This window comes from Tiliqua scincoides, chromosome 5, assembly GCF_035046505.1.
Source record: "Tiliqua scincoides isolate rTilSci1 chromosome 5, rTilSci1.hap2, whole genome shotgun sequence".
Lineage (NCBI taxonomy): Eukaryota > Metazoa > Chordata > Lepidosauria > Squamata > Scincidae > Tiliqua > Tiliqua scincoides.
The window spans coordinates 38167721-38187008 of record NC_089825.1 but is presented as its reverse complement, the minus strand read 5'-3'; the positions used below and the strand labels follow the sequence as shown (position 1 = coordinate 38187008).

The 19288-nt window shown below is 44.2% G+C and overlaps 2 protein-coding genes across 2 annotated transcripts; both read left to right on the top strand.

Annotated features, from left to right (window-relative positions):
* The first annotated feature begins 217 nt into the window (after positions 1–217).
* On the top strand, positions 218–2976 carry HOXA10 (homeobox A10). Its single transcript, XM_066628602.1, has 3 exons — positions 218–353; positions 393–1163; positions 2702–2976. Exons 1-3 carry the CDS (start codon positions 218–220, stop codon positions 2974–2976), a joined length of 1182 nt encoding a protein of 393 aa, XP_066484699.1.
* Positions 2977–10839: 7863 nt separating this feature from the next.
* Positions 10840–12796, top strand: HOXA9 (homeobox A9). Its single transcript, XM_066628320.1, has 2 exons — positions 10840–11389; positions 12558–12796. The coding sequence occupies exons 1-2, from the start codon at positions 10840–10842 to the stop codon at positions 12794–12796; spliced, it is 789 nt and encodes a 262-aa protein (XP_066484417.1).
* The last annotated feature ends 6492 nt before the right edge of the window (positions 12797–19288 follow it).

The following is a 19288-nucleotide window of genomic DNA, read 5'->3' as shown; positions in this document are numbered from 1 at the left end:
ATCGATTACACGGAAGTATAGATGCATATAATACACACACACACACACACACGCATATATATGTATTGGAAATTCAGAAGTGGCCCTGAGTGCAGCTCGGTGCCTACGAAACCAAACTGGGAGGGGTTGCTAGCGCAGGCTGGGTTTCCATTGGCTGCAGGCGCCTGCGGTGGCGCGGGGGTATCTCTAATCATATTCAGCATGTTTTGCACAAGAAATGTCAGCCAGGAAGGGCTCTCTGCTCCCTTCGCCAAATTATTCCCCCACAATGGCATGCTCGGACAGCCCAGCTGCAAACTCCTTCTTGGTGGACTCCTTGATCAGCTCGGCCTCAGTCAGGGGGGAAGGAGGAGGTGGTGGTGGTACTGGTGGTGGTGGTGGTGGAGGAGGAGGAGGCGGCGGTGGAGTTGGAGGAGGAGGAGGCAGCGGCGGCTACTACCCCAACAGTGGCGTCTACCTGCCACAGGCTACCGATCTGTCCTATGGGCTGCAAAGCTACGGACTTTTCCCCGTCCTGAGCAAACGCAATGAAGGTCCTTCTCAAAGCATGGTCCCCGCTTCTCACACCTACATGTCAGGGATGGAAGTCTGGCTAGACCCTCCAAGGTCCTGCCACCTGGAAGAGCCGCCACCCGAAAGCCCGCAGGCTACCTCGTGCTCCTTCACTCCCAACATTAAAGAGGAGAACTCTTACTGCCTCTATGACTCGGACAAAGGTCCCAAGGAGGCCACCGCCACCGATCTGTCGACTTTCCCAAGGCTCACCTCGGAGGTCTGCTCCATGAACAACGTGACCGCCGGGGTGCCTGTCCCAGGCTACTTCCGCTTGTCTCAAGCTTATGGCACCGCCAAGAGCAGCAGCAGCAGCAACTACCACGGCAACCCCCACAGCCACCACCCTCTTCACCCGGGGCAGATGGTGGCTTCTTCCCAGTTCTCGCCGCAACCTCCAGTGCGCTTCGAGACTCCCCCGGCTCTGCCTCCGGCTATCCCACCGTCTGATCCGGGAAGGAAAGAGCAGGAAGAGTCCTCCCCACCCAGGACCTTGGCTTGTGTTTCCCAAAGGGGGGAGGAAGAAGGCCAGGCTTCTTCTTCCGCAGCAGAAGAGCTCTCCCCGGCTCCTTCGGAGAGCAGCAAGGCCTCCCCCGAGAAGGAGTCCCTAGGTAAGCACGGAACGCGGAAAGTGAGTCCGGCAAGTGGTCAGCCCAGGGTCGGCCAAAGCCAGCCCTGGAAGGGCAGCCGGCAAAGACGCGGCTTAGATGGAGCTGCTGAACTGCCGTTCTGGTCTGGGCTCTGGGCTACCCTTACCAAAATCACCTATTTGTGGTCATAAGACTTAATGCCCGGGCTGTGGGCAAAACGGTCAGGCACAGGCACACCAAAGAGGGAGGAAAGCAGCCCTTCCTCGCTCCCAGTGATGCAGGGGCGGCTGGAGAGATAGCAGAGATGTTTGTAAAGCGTCCAAAGTAACCAAGAGGCCAGCGCCAGTAAAGAAACCCATTAACAGGCTAAGTTCTAGTTTACGATCCCGAATGCCTTTCAAAAAACGGGCAGGAGCAGCTGGGTTGAAATTCACCTTCTGTGGAGTGCGACCAAATTGAACTGAGGGTTGCAGGGCGAACAAGGTTGGGCTGTGATGAAGGTATCCACTGAAATGAATGGAAGCAAAGGGGGCATCCCTGCTCTGCAGCCATTGATTTCAAGCGTGTGTGTGTGTGTGTGTGTGTGTGTGTGTGTGTGTGTGTGTGTGTGTGTGTGCGCGCGCCCTGTTCAGGTGAAGTTGCTGGGCATCGTGACAACAAAAATATATAAATCTGAATCTTCACTGAATCACTTAAAATTCTAAAATGGAGAGTCATGAAGAGTGTGTGTGTGTGTGTGTGTGTGTGTGTGTGTGTGTGTGTGTGTGTGAAGGTGGAGCATAGGAAAAAAAAATTTAATCTCCACCTATGCAAACATACTACACGGAAAGCAATTTCTTTCTGTGTCTACGTTCTCAAACATTGGTGAGCGCAACCCACCCCATTAACAGTTGTCAGCGTTGTTAACGGTGTTATTAATAAGTAGATAATGTAGAGATAGGAAACTTGCAGTCCGAGGATATACGTATAGGCTGCCTTTGACGACGCCCCACTGAATTCAACACGTCTGACTCCCAAGTATGTGTAGACGGGCTCACAGCCATGTTTCTCCAATGTAAGTCTGTGCTTTCTGGAACGGGGTTTAGTCTACAGTGGGCGCTCAGATCTTTTAGTCTGAATAGGCCAGAAAACGAGAAAGGAATATTTCCACAAAAGGAGTGAAACCGGAGCAAGGCTTAGAGTTAGCAGCTCATGACACGTTTTCCAGTCTCCTGACTTTGGGCCAGTTTGGAGAAGAAAAGAGTTCATTAAAACCAAGTAGTGGGACGGCAGTTGTTTTAGAGGCCACTGCCAAAAGCACCGGTGTTGGACATCGGTGTCAGCTACTCAAAGGAGCAGCTTGTTCAGATGATAGGAACCACAGTCGTGGCGATCGAATGCTCTCCTAGAGGTCTTGGGAGGCTAGGATTCAGAAGCGCTGAGAAAAGAACCTTAAAAGAAAGGCTTGGTGCTCTTGGCTCCTTAAATCTAAACACTCAAGCCCAGAGGTGTGCCTGTTGCCCCCTTTCCAATCTTATTCCTGGTCTGGTAATGTCCCTTTCTTACTTTTTAAAAACTAGGCAGTGCCAAAGGAGAGAATGCGGCCAACTGGCTAACGGCCAAAAGTGGCAGAAAGAAAAGGTGCCCCTATACCAAGCACCAAACTCTGGAGCTGGAGAAGGAGTTTCTGTTCAATATGTACCTGACCCGAGAGCGTCGCCTCGAGATCAGCCGCACGGTCCACCTCACGGACAGACAAGTTAAAATCTGGTTTCAGAACCGCAGAATGAAGCTGAAGAAAATGAACAGGGAGAATAGAATCCGGGAGCTCACAGCCAACTTTAATTTCTCCTGATGAACCTACACAAGCAACTTTAGGGTTTCAAGAACCAGTGCTGTTCTCTCTCTTCCCACCCATCCATCCCTTCCCTTCCCGCTTTAGCTTCTCGCACCTGTATGGATTGGAAGCCTTCAACGACCTCCTCAGCCTGCCCATAGCCTCTCAAGAATTGATTTTTGTTGGGATCAAGCCATAAGAATGCACACATTCGGCCATGCCCTGTCCCCAAGTCTGACGCTGAGAAATTGCATATCCTGACTCATCCTCTCGCCCTCCCAACTGAAAATGGAGCAAAACCTAACTGAAGGCAAATTGCACCCCCTTCTTCTCCCCCAATTTTTGCAAACTGGATCCAGTGTTGTTTTCAGTCCTTTAAATTTGATTACTCCGCTGCTTAAGACGGAACTATTTTTTTTTTTCAAACTGTGCAGCTTATATTGGAAAACACCACAAAGTTGTGCAATCAGAATCAGCTTGTATGGCATCAAGGAGCAAACCCAGTGTGCCCGTGTTTGTTTGTTTCCCCAAATATTGAATATTACAGCTTTAAGAGTTCCCATGAAATTGAGACCTCCCCCCTCCCCCTCACTTGAAAGATAGGAAAGATTTTGGGTTGGATCTTGGCTAAATTATTACACTTTCTGGTTATGGGTACTGACTTACAGCCCAATCTTATGCATGTCTACTCAGAAGTAAGTCCCATTATAGTTAATTGGGCTTACTCCCAGGAAAGTGTGGACAGGATTCTGTATACCTATTTTCCTGGGAGTAAACCAAATCAGACACAATGAGACTTACTTCTAAGTAGACATGCATAGGATTGTGCTGTTAAAGAGGGTGTTTATCCCCCTTTAGGGTAGGTTAATCATGCTTGACAGTTACCTACCCACAGTAAAACAAAACAAAACAAAAACTGACTATTCTGTCCATGGAGAAGTGTGTCCTTTTGTATACTTGGACTACCAGAAGGACTTTCTGACTGAGGAAGAAGATTCTCACCTTTACTTGATACTGTGAAGTTACATGCATTGAACAGGTCAGAGCGTGTAGAGCAAACAAAGAGAAAAAAATATATAAATACAGATATGTATAAATGTCTATTAATATTATTAAAATTATTAAAATGCAGATACTGTTGGAAATGAAATGTTCCTTATCTTTATTCTAAACGTTGGTTCTAGTTGTCTTCACCTTAAGTCAGAATAAATTTATATCTCAGATGCTTCGAGAGCCATCAAAACACACGGATACACACATACACATGAAGGTCTAAAAATGGAGACACTGTTTATGTTTTCTTGGAAGAATAAAAGACATGGATACTGTTTATGTTTTCTTGGAAGAATAAAAGACATGGATCTGAATCTTTTCAAACAAAAACAAAACAAAAAAATCCCCTTGTTTGGTGACTGTTTATTCTCAGGTTCCTACTTTAGATCTTGGAGAAGTTTTACAACAGGAATAGTTTTCCCGACCCCCCCCCCCTGCAATTACTTTAGGAATGTATTTAAATATTACCTAGACGGTCGTAATTTGTCTGGGCTATATAGCAATGGTGCTGTAAGGTTTGTCAGCTTTTGTTCAGTTTTATGACTTGCTAGTATATCTGGATTGTGGCTGTCTTGGACGAGTGGTTTTCAGTCCAGTGAGGAGCTGCACAGACAGACAGAGGAAGCCAAGGGCTAATTTCTTTTGAGTGCAGGGCCTTGGCTTTTATTTTATTTTATTTTCCATTCACGAGGATCAGACTGATGAACTATCTCGGCAGGCGTGTGGAGCTTTTTCTATCCCCCCCCCCCATGCCAAAGGATGGCTCAAAAGCAGTCGAAAAGGTGAGCAAGTGGAAAGGAGACTCCTCATTCTCGTTCTCGTGGTCGACCAGCTCCTCCGCCATGTTTCTCCCTCTCTCTTACCTGGTCTCTTAGACAGAAACCTTATCTTGGCTTTATACCGAGGCATTAAGAGCCCAGCACAAAGGCAAGGTGGGTGGGGAGGGGAGAAGGACAGAAAGCGATGGGTGGTGGTGGTGGGTTATGGCAACCTGAATGGGCCATAGCCAATTCTTCCTTTTAGGGCAAAAATAGACTTTGAACCCAAGGCTCTCGATAGTCCTTGGCTATTTACGAGGGTCTATTCGGTGGACTATTATCGCCTATCTGTTTTGTTTTTCTAAAGGTTGCATGGAAGGATTTTGCCAAGAAGAATTCGCACACAAATGTTTCATTGACGCCGGTTTTTTTTTTTTAAATTAATAGCAATTATAGCAATTCCATCAAGAATAATGTTTAGAAACCTAGAATGCGGAGACTGTGTAGACGGCGCTGGCTATTGATGCGGGCGAAGAGGAGGGCAGGGGGGGCCGGGTGAACTGTTGGAGTCACGTCGCTGCCTTTATTTCTTTGCAGTTGTGTTTTGTTTAATAGAGAGAGATCCTTTTGCCCAAGGAAAGCGGCCATGGGGAGCCCTCTTAATTAGGAGGCTGAGAACTGGTCGGTGATTTAGGTAGTTTCATGTTGTTGGGGCTGGAGCTGTCTCTCTCTCTACAGCACGAGACTGCCTGAATTACTTCAGTTTATAATCATCAAGCGGGTCTAATAAGCTCAAGAGTTTAGGGGGAAAAAACCCCAAAGCTTGTCTTTAAAGAGAGACGAGAGAGATGTGGAAGAGAGATGTGGAACGCAGGCGCTCTCCCGTAGGCGTCAAGTTCCAATGCCATTGTTCCCCCTTACGCGCGCCGAGAAAAAGCCACCCCTCCACTCCTTCCCTTCTTTCTCCAAGAAAACATTTCAGCCAAGGTGATGTCTTTGGATTCTCATGGAAGGGGCCTTCAATGTTAGGTAGGACCCACGAACCTTCCTTCTGGGCTTTCCCCTTCAAGGTCAGGGCCACAACATTTACAGGCATCGCCTCACTGTCTTCTCCAATCTGGATCTATGGGTTGGTTGTTGGGGGAGGGGGGGTTGCTTGATTGTGTTTTGTTTTCCTTTGTTTGATGAGAAAATGTTTAATGGGGAGGATCTTCGGTTTAGACTACTGGAGGGCACTGCGGTCTCCTTCCACTGGGCTGGGTCTCCTAGGTCTCCTCTGCGAGGCGAGAGAATATAGGAGGGATTTCCAACCCCTGGTACTAGAGACTGGTTCCCTCTCCCAAGGTTTTATTGAGCAATACTGCCTTGTGAGGACGGGCGCGTGCACACACACGAGCATGCGCGCAGCAGGCGCACTCACACACTCAGTCCTCCCTCCTTCCCTCTGTCTTTGCTTACAGTAGTGGCATTCAGACCCCCACCCTCTTTGTTGTGCTTTCTCTCCCCCAGACCAGGAAACGACTGGAGCAGCCTTGTGTGGGCAAACTGGGTATCTCCAGCACAAAAGGGCCTTTGCCAGCAGGGCTGAGGGACAGTGGAGGGTTCTGTCCAAAATAGGTGGAGGGAACAAGGCTTTCTTTCCCTGCAGGCTCACAAGGCCTCGGTTACGATCATTATTGGAGAGTGTGCGGACGTCCGCAGTCCAGGGAGGCGGGATCCGCAACAGCGACCTCGCTCGGGCTTCAGGCTGCGTTGTGCTGCCTTGCCTGGCCTTTCATGCGCGGAGGCAGCCCTGAGAGAGGCGAAGGCGCTGCCTGCTCGGTTGACATCCGAGGCATTCTGTTTACCGCTTGTGTAAATGAACAAGACCGCGCTTGGGGTGGGCGGGCGGAAGGACGGGGGGGGGCGGGCTGTGAAGAGATCCTCTCCCGGTTGAGCCTTTCAGATCCCAGAGAAGAAAAATGGAAACCAGACTCTGTTTTTTAATGTTCTTGATGAAAATGGGCGCCTGGGCTGTGATTGAACAATTTAATTGGCAAGGCCACAAAAGGTACACACTCGGGGTATTCTTTGCTTGTTATGGATGTGTGTGTGTGTGTGTGTGTGTGTGTGTGTGTGTGTGTGTGTGTGTATACACAAACATATATATATGTTTATATACACACATACATGTTTTTATACACACACACACACACACACACACACATTGTCTCTCTCTGCACAGATGAGTAAGACTTGGATCTAGTGGAGAAAAATGTTGATGCATGGGAATACATAACAAACATTGGTGTTGAGGCATTACGAGAATGGTTGTGCTGTGTAGACAGTCCATCCTGCCTCTAAACTATTCAGTGTATTATCTGAATTCTTTCACAATCTTTTCCAAAGATCTTTCCCACTTTTTTAAACACATCTTGAACTTCTCATAGTCATGTAAACAGCATGGTTTCCTTCTGGTTATTGATCTAAATTCTACTGGTTTTTGTATGTGTATGTGAGAGAGTATCTATCTATCTATCTATCTATCTATCTATCTATCTATCTATCTATCTATCTATCTATCTATCTATCTATCTATCATCTATCTATCTATCTATCTATCTATCTATCTATCTATCTATCTATCTATCTATCTATCTATCTATCTATCTCTTAACATACACTAATATATAATCTAACATAATGTGAGAACAATATAATATGAATATACATTCTTCTGAGACAAGTGGGATTTATTTACAAGTAAATACATCTTGGGAGGGCGCTCATATAGGACAAAAGCAGAACTTTGGTAGCGCTTATACTTTACCTTGGTTTTTCTGTCAGGTTAAATATTTAAATCTATATATTTAAAACTATAGATTTTTTTTTTTCCAGATAATCACACTAAGCCAGGAATAAAATTTGTGGATATCAAGATAACCCTTTTAAGACTGGGATGAAAATAGCTCAGAGTCACTAAGAGTCACTTCCTATATTTTGTTTATATTTTAAAGGCTGCGCCCCAATACCATTATTCTGAAGCACATACGGAATGTGTGTTCAGAACAAGGGCCGCTGTCCAGCAATCCCAGTTGTTTTTTTAAAATGCTGGACCCTGAAGCATATTTACCTGGAAATAACTGGCATTCACTGCAGTGAGGCTTGTTTTCAAGAAACATTTCTTATGTTTAGAACCTCATCTTTAGCCTAACTATGGCATTTGTGTATTTTAGCCTGGTGGTTGCTATTATATGAAAATTGCCAGTCTAAATTCTGAAGCTGAGTTTCAAAAATATATGTTTATTATTAAAAATAAACCTCTCTGGGTAACACCAGGAGAAAGGCGACATACCAAATAGGTAATTTCTCCTGCCATGTATTCCATCTTCCTCATATCCCCCCTAACTGCAATTGTTCAGTTGCCACCATGTTAGGAATAAATTGGGGGGCTTCTTCGTGGTGGCTGCTGATGAGAAATGGAAGAACACTTCCGAAAGTCAAAACTGTAATAAAAACATTTGGAATTCCTGCTGTTAAGATTATTTTTCTCCTTCAAGGAGGAAGGAAGTTCTGCCAGCATATTTCACCACAGCTGACTCTCAGTTTTAAACAAAAATGACTCAAGACTTCCGCCTTCCCAGGAAAGAACCAGAATCATTACTATTATTTATTCATTCTCACTATTATTTTGCCTGTTGCGGTTGGCCCACAACATCAGGCACAGAATTTCGCTGTCATTCCACTGGGGGATCTTGTGACAGCATTTTAAAAAGATTTGATTGGGGGGGGGGGAGAAGAATTTTTGAGGTCTCCAAATCTTCCCTGAGAAATAGTAATTGTTCCTTGTAATCTCGAAACTTGGTGTCACTAAAAGAGATGACTGCTGTTTTAAGTTTTGTCTGGAGCTATTGGAGAGATATGAGGGGAAAAATAAAAGCAAAGAAGGCTGACGTGATGTAAAACTAATGAGAAACATACTTGGGGTGTGCAGAATATTCACACATGATTTTAATTAGCGCGATGTTCTCCTATTTTTTGGCAGCCTCCGGGCTTTGGAAAAAAAAATCATTAAAAACAAAAAAGCTAGACAGACTTACAGAATGTTCCTCTTTCCCTGTCCCACTTTTTTTGGGTTCCAGTTCTTTTCAAAACCAGAAGAATAAGAAGCACAGATATCCTGACCAGAAGATCTAATTAATTGAAACATCACGTACAGGCAGCTTTTACTCATTACTTTAATTCACAACACTGGACTTGATCTGTGGGCCGTATCACATTTTTGTGTTTGTTTCTTTTTCCCAGAGGGCTGTAACCCTCCGCTTCCTTCCGAATCTCTGCAGTGTTGTGCCCAGAAGTCATCATAGAAAGTGCCAGAAATAACGTGTGAATATAACTGTTTACACATTTAAAAAAAAAAAATGCGATTCCTCGAACTGGCTGCAGAAGTCTGGGTAAAATGCAGCTGGGAAGCAGAGAGTCTCTGAGACAATGAGGAAGGCTAGCCCTTGTTTCTGGGGCTGGCATGCAAGCTGAAGAATTAATCGTCAGGGAAGAAAAAAAAAATTACCCACCACCTCCACCCACCTACCCACTCCGCCATGGCTGTGCTTTCTCCATTCAAGAGAGAATATGTAGTTCTAGGAAGTCTGCGTGCAGTTGGGAGAAGCCACATTGGACAATACAGAACCTTGGTGGAGAGTAGTAGAGGCTACTTTATTTCATGTACCAAAGTCCATGCTCTGTCCTCCCCCTTTAGTAGATCTCTCTCTCTCTCTCTCTCTCTCTCTCTCTCTCTCTCTCTCTCTCTCTCCCCTGCTTGCCCAGGTGCGTGAGGCATTCCCCCTCCCCCCACAAGAACACAAGAATTTTTACTGAAAATATTCCATATAATGTCAATATTTTACGTTGCAAGGGGGGGAACAGCACAAACAAACAAAATTTTTAAAAAAGCCATTACTTCCCACACCTGCAGTTTGTCGAGGATTTGTGCAAAAGTAACAATGAATCCTACTGCTGCTGAAGTTCTTTCTGGGGGTAGGAGGTGGTGGGAGTGGGTGGGAAGAGAGAGAGCGTTGGAAGTTGGTGGCGTGGGTACTGGGGGCTCTGTCCTGAGTGACCCCCTGGTTTAAATCTAAATATGCAAATCGGTATTGATTTGGATTCTCCCTGGGTCCCTCTCTCCTCTCTGGTGGTGTGTTCAAAGGGGAGGCAGAGCTTCCTTCTGGGGAAAGGATGCGGGTTGAATTTGACTGGTCCCTGCCAGCCCCAGACAGCTCGAAACTGCGCTGTACACACAGTACAGTATTATTTACAGTGAGTTCCCCAAACTAAACACAATAGTATAATTTAACCTTTCCAAGCACTCGTAAATTTTTTACTGCCGCGAAAACACCGCGATGCAAATGAATGTGCTCCCAGTTACTGACTTAATAACCACCCGTGGCTCCCGAAACAATCACTCCGGATGAAATATAATAAATATATATTTAAATACAGTAGGCGCCGCCAATGTTATTTTGCTTCCCCCCTTCTTTTTTTATGGCTTCAATTATTGTATAATTTTATGTGAAGGTCTCTGATCATAAGCAGAGGGGGCTGCCTTGTGTGTGTGCGCGCGTGCGTGTGTGTGTGTGTCAGTGAGTGTGTCAGTGAACCATTGATGGGATGATTAATTATGATATAAAATAGTCCGCTTAAAAAAAAAGGGGGGGTGGCAGCAGCTACCCCCCCTCCCCCAAAGCCCTGATCTTTTTAATCGCGCTTGGCCACAATTAAAGCAAACTTTGTCGTATAACCCGACGATCCCTTTGCATAAAAACATATGGCTTTGCTGTAAAAAATGACGACTGGAAAACACTGACCCAATAATAGCCTGCGGACTGATTTATACTTTATTGTTCTGCTGCCCGACCATGTGACGCCCGGCAGCCAATGGGCTGACAGGCAGCCTTCAACTTATTAGGTGAGTGTAGTCCTTCCTAAGGACCAAGTTGTTACATGAAATCTGCAGTTTCATAATTTCGCCGGGGCTTGGCTGGCGTTGGGCTTGGATTGGTGGGCTTGGCTCGCTTGGCTCGGCTGGCTGGCGATGTCTTCTTCGGGGACCCTCAGCAACTACTACGTGGACTCTTTCCTCCTCCACGAGAGCGACGAGCTGGTGCAGTCCCGCTATGCCTCGGCTTCCCTGGGCCAGCCCGCCCGGCAGGCGACCCTGGGGGAGCACCCCGAGTTCACCCCCTGCAGCTTCCAGTCCAAAACGTCCGTCTTCAGCACCTCCTGGAACGCCGTGCACCCGCCGAGCGCTAGCAGTGTGCCCGCCGTGTACCACCCGTACGTGCACCACCAGGCACCCATGGCCGCAGCGCCCGACGGCAGGTACATGCGTTCGTGGCTCGAGCCTATGCCGGGCTCCTTGTCCTTCCCCGGCTTGCCGGCCAGCAGGCATTACGGCATTAAACCGGAACCGCTCTCGGCCAGGAGGGGTGACTGTACCACCTTTGACACGCACGCACTCTCCCTGACTGACTATGCTTGTGGTTCTCCTCCAGCTGATAGGGATAAGCAAGGCAACGACGGGCCCTTCTCGGAAAACAATGGGGAGAGCGAGGCCAACGGAGACAAACCCCCGCTGGATCCCAGTAAGTGCGCCGGGCCTCTTCCCCTGCATCTGGAAGGCAGCAGGACCTGCTCTCAAGGCAGCTGGCGAGCCTTGCTCTGCGGCAGTGACGGCTGGCTGGGTGGGTGGGTGAGTGGGTGGGGGCTTCTGGAATAGGAGGGCAGGAAGGTGGCTGCGGCGAAACTGTGCCTGCGTGTGAACGAGTGTGCGCGTGTATTTGGAAGCAGAGACCTGCCTAGGCAACAGCAGGTTTGCTGGTGTGTTTCCTCAGCCTGAACACGCAAGCAGTCCAGAAGCCCCCCCCCCTCCTTGCTACCGTGTGCAGGGGGCGTCATTAAGCGTGCTTTCCTGGATACACGCTTGATCCATACTGGCTTCATTGGGAAGAACGGGGCGGGGAAGGGGGGGGATCCGGAATAGCGCCAGTTACTTTGGAGAGACACAAAACACGGGATTTATATCTGATCCCGCTGTGAGGAATGGCTTGGCTTAGGGAGAACCAAGAAGGACAACTGGGGTGGGAGAATTTCTGCCCTAACGTCACCCTTATGATGATCACCTTCTCTGCTGTTCTACTGAGCAGTCAGATCAACAAGCAGGCGCAAAAAAAATGAAAATCAGGTTCCTTAAGGGAGAGAGCCCCCTATAATTAATGTAATGTGTGGGTGTGAATGGGTGGGTGTGTTCCCTTGTCGCCTTGAGGTCTCCCAATGGTGGTAAAAGCGAAGAACTGAACACTGAGACGTTTTCAACGACGTTCCATCACCAGAGGGTTGTACACCAGCATTTTGGGGTGTGTGTATGTGTGTGCTGGGGGGGTGGGGGGAGAAATCATGGGCTACATGGGGAGGGGAGAGGCTGGCTTTAAGATTAAGCTCCATATAAACACTACCAAGGAGAGAGGAGGCGGCCCGTAGGGTTTTACTGCGAGTAATTCTATGTGACCTCTCCATGTGTTGGGAGTCCATTGTGTCTGCCCCATCCTGTATGTCTGTCCAAATGAAAGGGACGTCGTAAACCACCAATATCAGAGTACCTATAGGCTTCAAAGGAAGGTGGGGAGTGGGGGGGGGGGCTAGAGACTCGTCAGAGTGAGGCCATCATTGCTTAGTTTCTTTGTTTTTTGTTTTGTTTTTGTTTGGTGGTGCGGCTTGCCTTCCTCCTCATCCTCTGTCATTGCTTCCTCACAGATAACCCTGCTGCCAACTGGTTACACGCGAGATCCACTCGGAAAAAACGCTGCCCTTACACCAAGCACCAGACGCTGGAGTTGGAAAAGGAGTTTTTGTTCAACATGTATCTCACCAGGGACCGACGGTACGAAGTGGCCAGGCTCCTGAATTTAACCGAGAGACAAGTGAAAATCTGGTTTCAGAACCGTAGGATGAAAATGAAGAAAATCAACAAAGACCGAGCGAAGGATGAATGAATGAATGAATGAATGGTCCATCCGGTGCAGGTCAATCATGCTGCCAAACAATAACCTCTCCCCTTCCACTGCAACACAACACAACACAACCCCCCCATCATGCCATGATGAGACTCTGGCCAGGCCTCGTATATTGTGTTTGTCCTTGCCAATTCAGGTCTTGAATGTACCTCACCAGCCTGCAGGGAGATGGTTGTACCCGGGTGCTATTGAGGAGGTACCATGATTTTCAGTTTTCTAGAGGAAAGGGGGGGGCATTAATGTGCAAGGCTGACGTGTTGGCTTGTCTAAATCTACCTGTCCTTCAAAAAAGAAAGAAAGAAAGAAAGAAAGAAAGAAAGAAAGAAAGAAAGAAAGAAAGAAAGAAAGAAAGAAAGAAAGAAAGAAAGAAAGAAAGAAAGAAAGAAAGAAAGAAAGAAAACTACCTTTTTAATGCACAACTCTTTATGGATTGTATTAGGTTAGTCAAAGTAGTTAATTTTATTTGCTCTTTGCCAGGCAGAGAGAGAGAGAGAGAAAGAGAGCAAGCTCTGCGCTAATACTTGAATACTGTGTTTTATTGTGGTAATGATATTTGTGACTCAATTTTTGTGCTTGGGTGCTGTACCAGACGTGATTGTGTAAGCTAGAATTCAATTTGAACTCAGGTTGTTTATTATAAAAGTTGCATAGAGTATAGCTCTGTAGTGTAAGGAGTCTTTTTTCTGTATAATTGAATAGTTAACCTTGGATTGTATGAGGGACAACAATCGCTCTTCCTCTATCCCAATATTTACAATTAAAAGGGAAAAAAAATGATCTGGGATAGTAAATGACTCATGAATCACCCAATTCCTCTGAAGCAAGTCATTTTAGTATGCACACTTGATCTATCTATCTATCTATATATAGTACAGTCTTCGTCAGTTGTATATATATAATCTATATATTAAAGAAAAAAAACCCTTAATAATCAGATTAGCTTGAATATTGTTTTTGCACCCGTGAGCAGTTTTCAGATATCGGAGCTATACCTATATGTGAAAAAGGTAACTACCTATGGTTTACGTTTTAATTTTAGTCAAATAATTTGATTCTTATTGTAATGGAGTTTAATTTTATTGATAATAAATTATACACTCTAAAAACCTACCTTTGGTTATTGTAGATTTGTATTGATTATTAAAAAGAAAAAAGAAAAATCCTGGAAGTTATGTTTATGCAGAAGCTACACTGTATATTTTGCAAGAGTTACCTCATGGCCTACTGACCAAATAGTTGTGTCCAAAATGATATTTAACTTTTTACTAAATAAAATATATATATTGATTCTTTTATATTTTGTGCTGTTTTTAGATTATTAAGGGGGTTCAGCTCCACCAGACCCTGTCTGAATATGATATCTTCCCTGGAGAGTATTCACAAACCTAAATCCTGATCAGGATTACTCAAAATTAAGCCCTATTGTTTTTAATTAAATTTACACCCAAGCCATAGTAAGGCAGATATATATGAGTGGGACTCGGTACATGATAGTGAACTCACAGCACAATCCTATGCATGTCTACTCATAAGTAAGTCCCACGATACCCAATGGGTCATACTCCCAGGATAGTGTATATAGGATTGTGGCCTCATTTCCTTCACTATATAAAAGGTGTAACAAACTATACAATAATGTCATATACCTCAATATTCCAATCTAATAACAGGGTTTCCAGTGTGTCTTAAATTATTTGAGGTGCATCTGTGGATTTTTTTTTTAAAGCACCTGGACAAAATATTGGTCATCTTTTTAAATGAAAGTAATGCAATCTAATTGGCCTTTTAAGCAAATTTTCGAGTCTCATACAAAACCAAAGAGGTTTTAGGGGGTGAATAATCCATAGACCAAAACCACAGATATGAAATATCTTTTATTTTCACAAAGAAAACTGTTTCAGTTCCTGGCTCTGTCTCTAATACCTTCTTGTTAGCAAAATAACCACAACACATTTAATACTGGTAAAGATGGACACCATCAGATAACAATCGCCATAATTTTAGAAAACGTGGTGCTGCTATTTTAGCACAATTTAGAAACATAAACTTATTTTTTGCCTTTTTTTAAAGTAGAGGGAGAAGAGGGAGAAGTGAAATCAAGCTTTTTAAAAAGAAATACAGAGTTTAAAGATAATTTCTCCAGGCTGAAAGGGTTGCTTTAAGCCAGTGAGTAATAAAAGGAATTCAGTTGGATTGAGTTAGTCCTGCCTCCGGCAGAGGCCTTGCAGTTCAGGCAGAATTCTCCCTTTTCCCCCCTCCCCCCAAAAAACACAAATTGAGCAGAATTATGTGCAAGGCCAAACAGAGGCTCTTTTGCATCCATGTAGAATCAATGCCTGGGTTTATTTTAAAAGCCAAAACAAGCCAGCACACTTTCAGCTAACAAGTCTTGGCTGAAGATGCTGTTAGGAAAATTTAGAGCCCTATAGTGCAATAAAAGAAAATGACGGCTGTAACCGTTTATGGAGTGTAAAACTCTGCAGGGTTAAAGACAAGAACTTTCAGTATCTCCAACTCTGCAAAAGTTTGAAGGCCCAGAGAGAAGAGGGACTTTGGGTGTGACTTCTCTCTCTCTCTCTCTCTCTCTCTCTCTCTCTCTCTCTCTCTCTCTCTCTCTCTCTCTCTCTCTTTCAAGGAATAGTTTGTAAGATATGTTTAATTAACAGCAAGCAAAACAGTCCTTGAGTGCAAAAAATAATTTTTAAAAAACCACCCCCAAACCAAAAACCTCAATTTCTAATTGATGCCTGTTCTACTGGTTTGGGATGTTGGGACGCCCTCTGTTGTTGCAGACAGTGGCAACTTCAAAGAATCAGCCCTAGAAGTGCATAATAAATGGCAGGTCTGCAAACTGTCTGGAATTCGCCCCTTAATGAGTTTACAACTGTCCAGCCACAATTAAGATTTTCTACAAAAGCCCTTTCATTTGTTTTGTCTGGCTGTTTTAGATAAACCCCGGGTGCGGAAATAGCTCGCTTTTATTAGCCCTCTTGCTCTGAAATGTAGACTAGAAGGTGAACATTTATCTTTAATGAATTTGCAGCAGGAACCTTTTCTATAATTGCGACTCCACGGTGAGGCAGATTACTGAAGCACTTGCAGGGGCTGATATCATGTTTACAAGACTGAAAGATCTCTGCTCCTGGTTTACGGCTTGCAATGGCCAAGATATAACAGCAGATGGCAGCGTTGTTCCATGCAAACAAGGATGAATCCGCCATGAAGCCTATGGAAAGCTTCTAAAATGTCGACTTTCTAGGAGCATAGGAGGGTTTGAAACTACTGATTTGATTTGAACAAAGGATATGAGTACTCACTGGATATGTAAAAGGGGCCCATCACTGAAATGCTTACGTATGCCATACTGTTAACCTTAAAATCAGCAATTTAAAAGGTAAAGTTCTCATTTTGATTGTTTATTTTTTCCTTTTTAAAACCCATGTCTCAATATTTGCCATTACTTAGCAAAAACAGATAAATCTTCTTTGCACCTTCTGCTTAGGTGCACATTCGGTATGCCAGTATAGATGTATACATACACCTGAATATACCATATGGATATATTTAATACATTATATAAAATTTATGTGAGGGACAGCAATATTCTTCCTAACCAGGATTAGATGAAGATGGTTGATATGTTTGCATATTGAGTCCCTTCAGGGAGAAAGGCGGGGTAAAAATAAAGTATAATAATATCTGATTATGAAACAATAAAATACAAACCCATAGATAAGCAATCCATGCATAATTTAGTTGACTATTTTGAATACGTGTGTGTGTGTGTGTGTGTGTGTGTGTGTGTGTGTGTGTGTCTATCTACATATCTACGTTCATACATACATACATATTGTATATTACATACTGATCATTCACTTATTTATCGTAACCTATCCACTAACCTTACTGAGGTCACATTAGCTATTTTATAGATGTGAATCTTGCAACCTCAACAAAATGCTTGGAATGTTGATGTTGATATTGGAGATCTGCAGAATTGTTAAGGCACCATTCCTCACAGGTATCCGTTGTATCCGTTATAACAACATTCACATGGTGAGTAAAAGAATGCCCGAGTTATTAGGACCAACCCATGTTTATGATGTGGTAGACAACCTTTCCAAACGCAAACATACATGCTCTGACATGTGAACATTGATTGGTCCTAATGAAGGTCTGTCTTTAGCTCAGCCTATGAATTGCTCAGCAAATGTTATTTCATTCAGCGTTTAAGTCCAATCTCTCGGAAAGACTCTCTGTTTCTTTTCAGAGACAAATCGAGGGCTCTAAAATTAAGCGAAGGGATTGCATACTTTAATTGGAAAATTATTTACCGGCCTCTAAAATTCTTCAGCAGCTGTCTTTGCCGCAGTTAAAGGCTCCGCTTGTTTTTGAAGCAATTTCTACTCTGTGGGACCCGTTCTAATTATATTATATATATGTTAATTGTCTGATGCACCACAGGGACAAGATGCCTATAGAAATTCATTCTATTGCTCCCATTGCTCTTTACTTACAATTTCTCTGATCAAAAAATACTTCTGCACTTCTAGCTTTGTTGGCTCCATTCTTTGTTATAGGACCACATCCCGAGGGTTAGATAAATTGAAATGAATGTTTTATGGGAAATAAGCCTTTAGAAGACCATAAATATGCAATGTAGGACAATTAATAAATAAATGGTACTTAGTGGGGAAACACTTTAAGATTTCATCTTTACAGCAAAAGGCATATTTGGTAATCAGATGGAAGTCGACCTACTGAAGCCAACATTTATATAACATTCCATATCAGTTAAGAAATAGGAATCAAGGAGTGGGAAAAGATCTGTAACCTCTCACTCTAAAACATCTCACTCTCAAAATGAAGGAATCCGGTTTAATATGTTCAGGTTTAACATAGATCCCTAGCGGAAAATCTGTGGGAACGAATGGATCTCTATCCATATTGAGTTTTTAAGGTAAGCCTTCTTTAGTGTTATCCTCAAGCGGTTCACGTATGCTGAAACACAAATGTGAGTGTGTTCGTGAGTAATAAGTGCATCATTTAATTGGGTGGCCCACAGTAAATTAAAGAGAAAAAAAGCGCTGAAAAAGTGTAATGAGAACCTGGGTCCCAGTTACAGCCGAAAGCTATATGATACCACAGCAGCACATGATTGGACAACAAAACCACTGGTCTAGAAATTATTATGCTTTGCTTTATACAGATCAATGTAATGCTTAGTAAAAACTAGAAAGCTGCCAAGAAATCTCCATTTCTCAGATCAGAATATTAAGCATATAGATATAAATTTCCAAATTATGGGTATGTGGAAGGGTAGAGACAGATGTGTTTGGTAAAATGGAGCCACTTCTGAGTCCATCGACCTTGCCAGAAAGGCTTAACATGTTTCCAGAGCCCATTACGGAGGGACATTTGTTTACTGGTGAGTAGAGAGAGAGAGAGAATAATATTCTATTATTTAGAATATTCTATGGGGGTGGGAATGCACTCATGACAAACTTCTCTTGAAATATTCCTAAGAATTTGGTATTTTGGAGGCGACTTTAGGAAAGAGTGGTCGTGTGTGTGTGTGTGTGTGTGTGTGTGTGTGTGTGTGTGTGTGTGTGTGTGTGTGTGTGTGTGTGTGTTTGCGCTCATAGTCAACAAACAAATAAAAAAAGGTTCAAGAATGGACGTGCGCTTCAATCTTCCAAGAAGGCCTAAGACCCAGTCTAAGGGTACCCTTAAAATCTCATTTATAAAATTCTGTCTTGCTTTAGCAGTGCCCAAGTCTAGACTGTTGGTTACGTTTGTTGTTGCTTTCTTCTTGTATCTTGCTACGTTGTCACCCGGAGAAGCAATTTATTGGTCCAATGTCGTCTAATTCAGTCGCTTTGATCTCCGTCCCCTTGCAGGTCTTCCTCAGGAATCTAATGTGAATAATCTCGGGAGGTATTTGGATGGCAAGGCTATTTTCTGTGTGGCAGGGACAGGGAGGCATTTGATAGCCTCCAACTTCTGGTTTGTTGTGTTGTTGTTTTTTTGACAGCCACTAGCGTGTGGGTGAGCGAAAAATAAAACCCCAAGGAGGCTCCAGGATCAGAACCAGCTTGTTTGTTCAAACAATCGCACTGGGCAAAAACCAAGACACCATCGGGCCTTAGTCAGTTTCACTCGAACTTAGCCAATGTCACCTCTAGCTGATCATCTTACAACATAACAACATACAACAAACCTTTATTAGGCATATAGTTTTACAACTAATATCTCCATGATCATCTTATTGTCGTTTATCTCGCCCCTGTACCCGTTTGTGCTGGCCCCCGCAATAGGCCCCCATCTTCACTGAACTCCTCCAGTGGGTTACCATCCTGCGCCATCTCCCTGCGAAATATTTGCCAGGCACAATTTTAACTGGTGAGAACCTCTTTGTACACACAGGATACCAAACTCTATCATTTAAAGGGAGAATTTCCGGGGTAATTC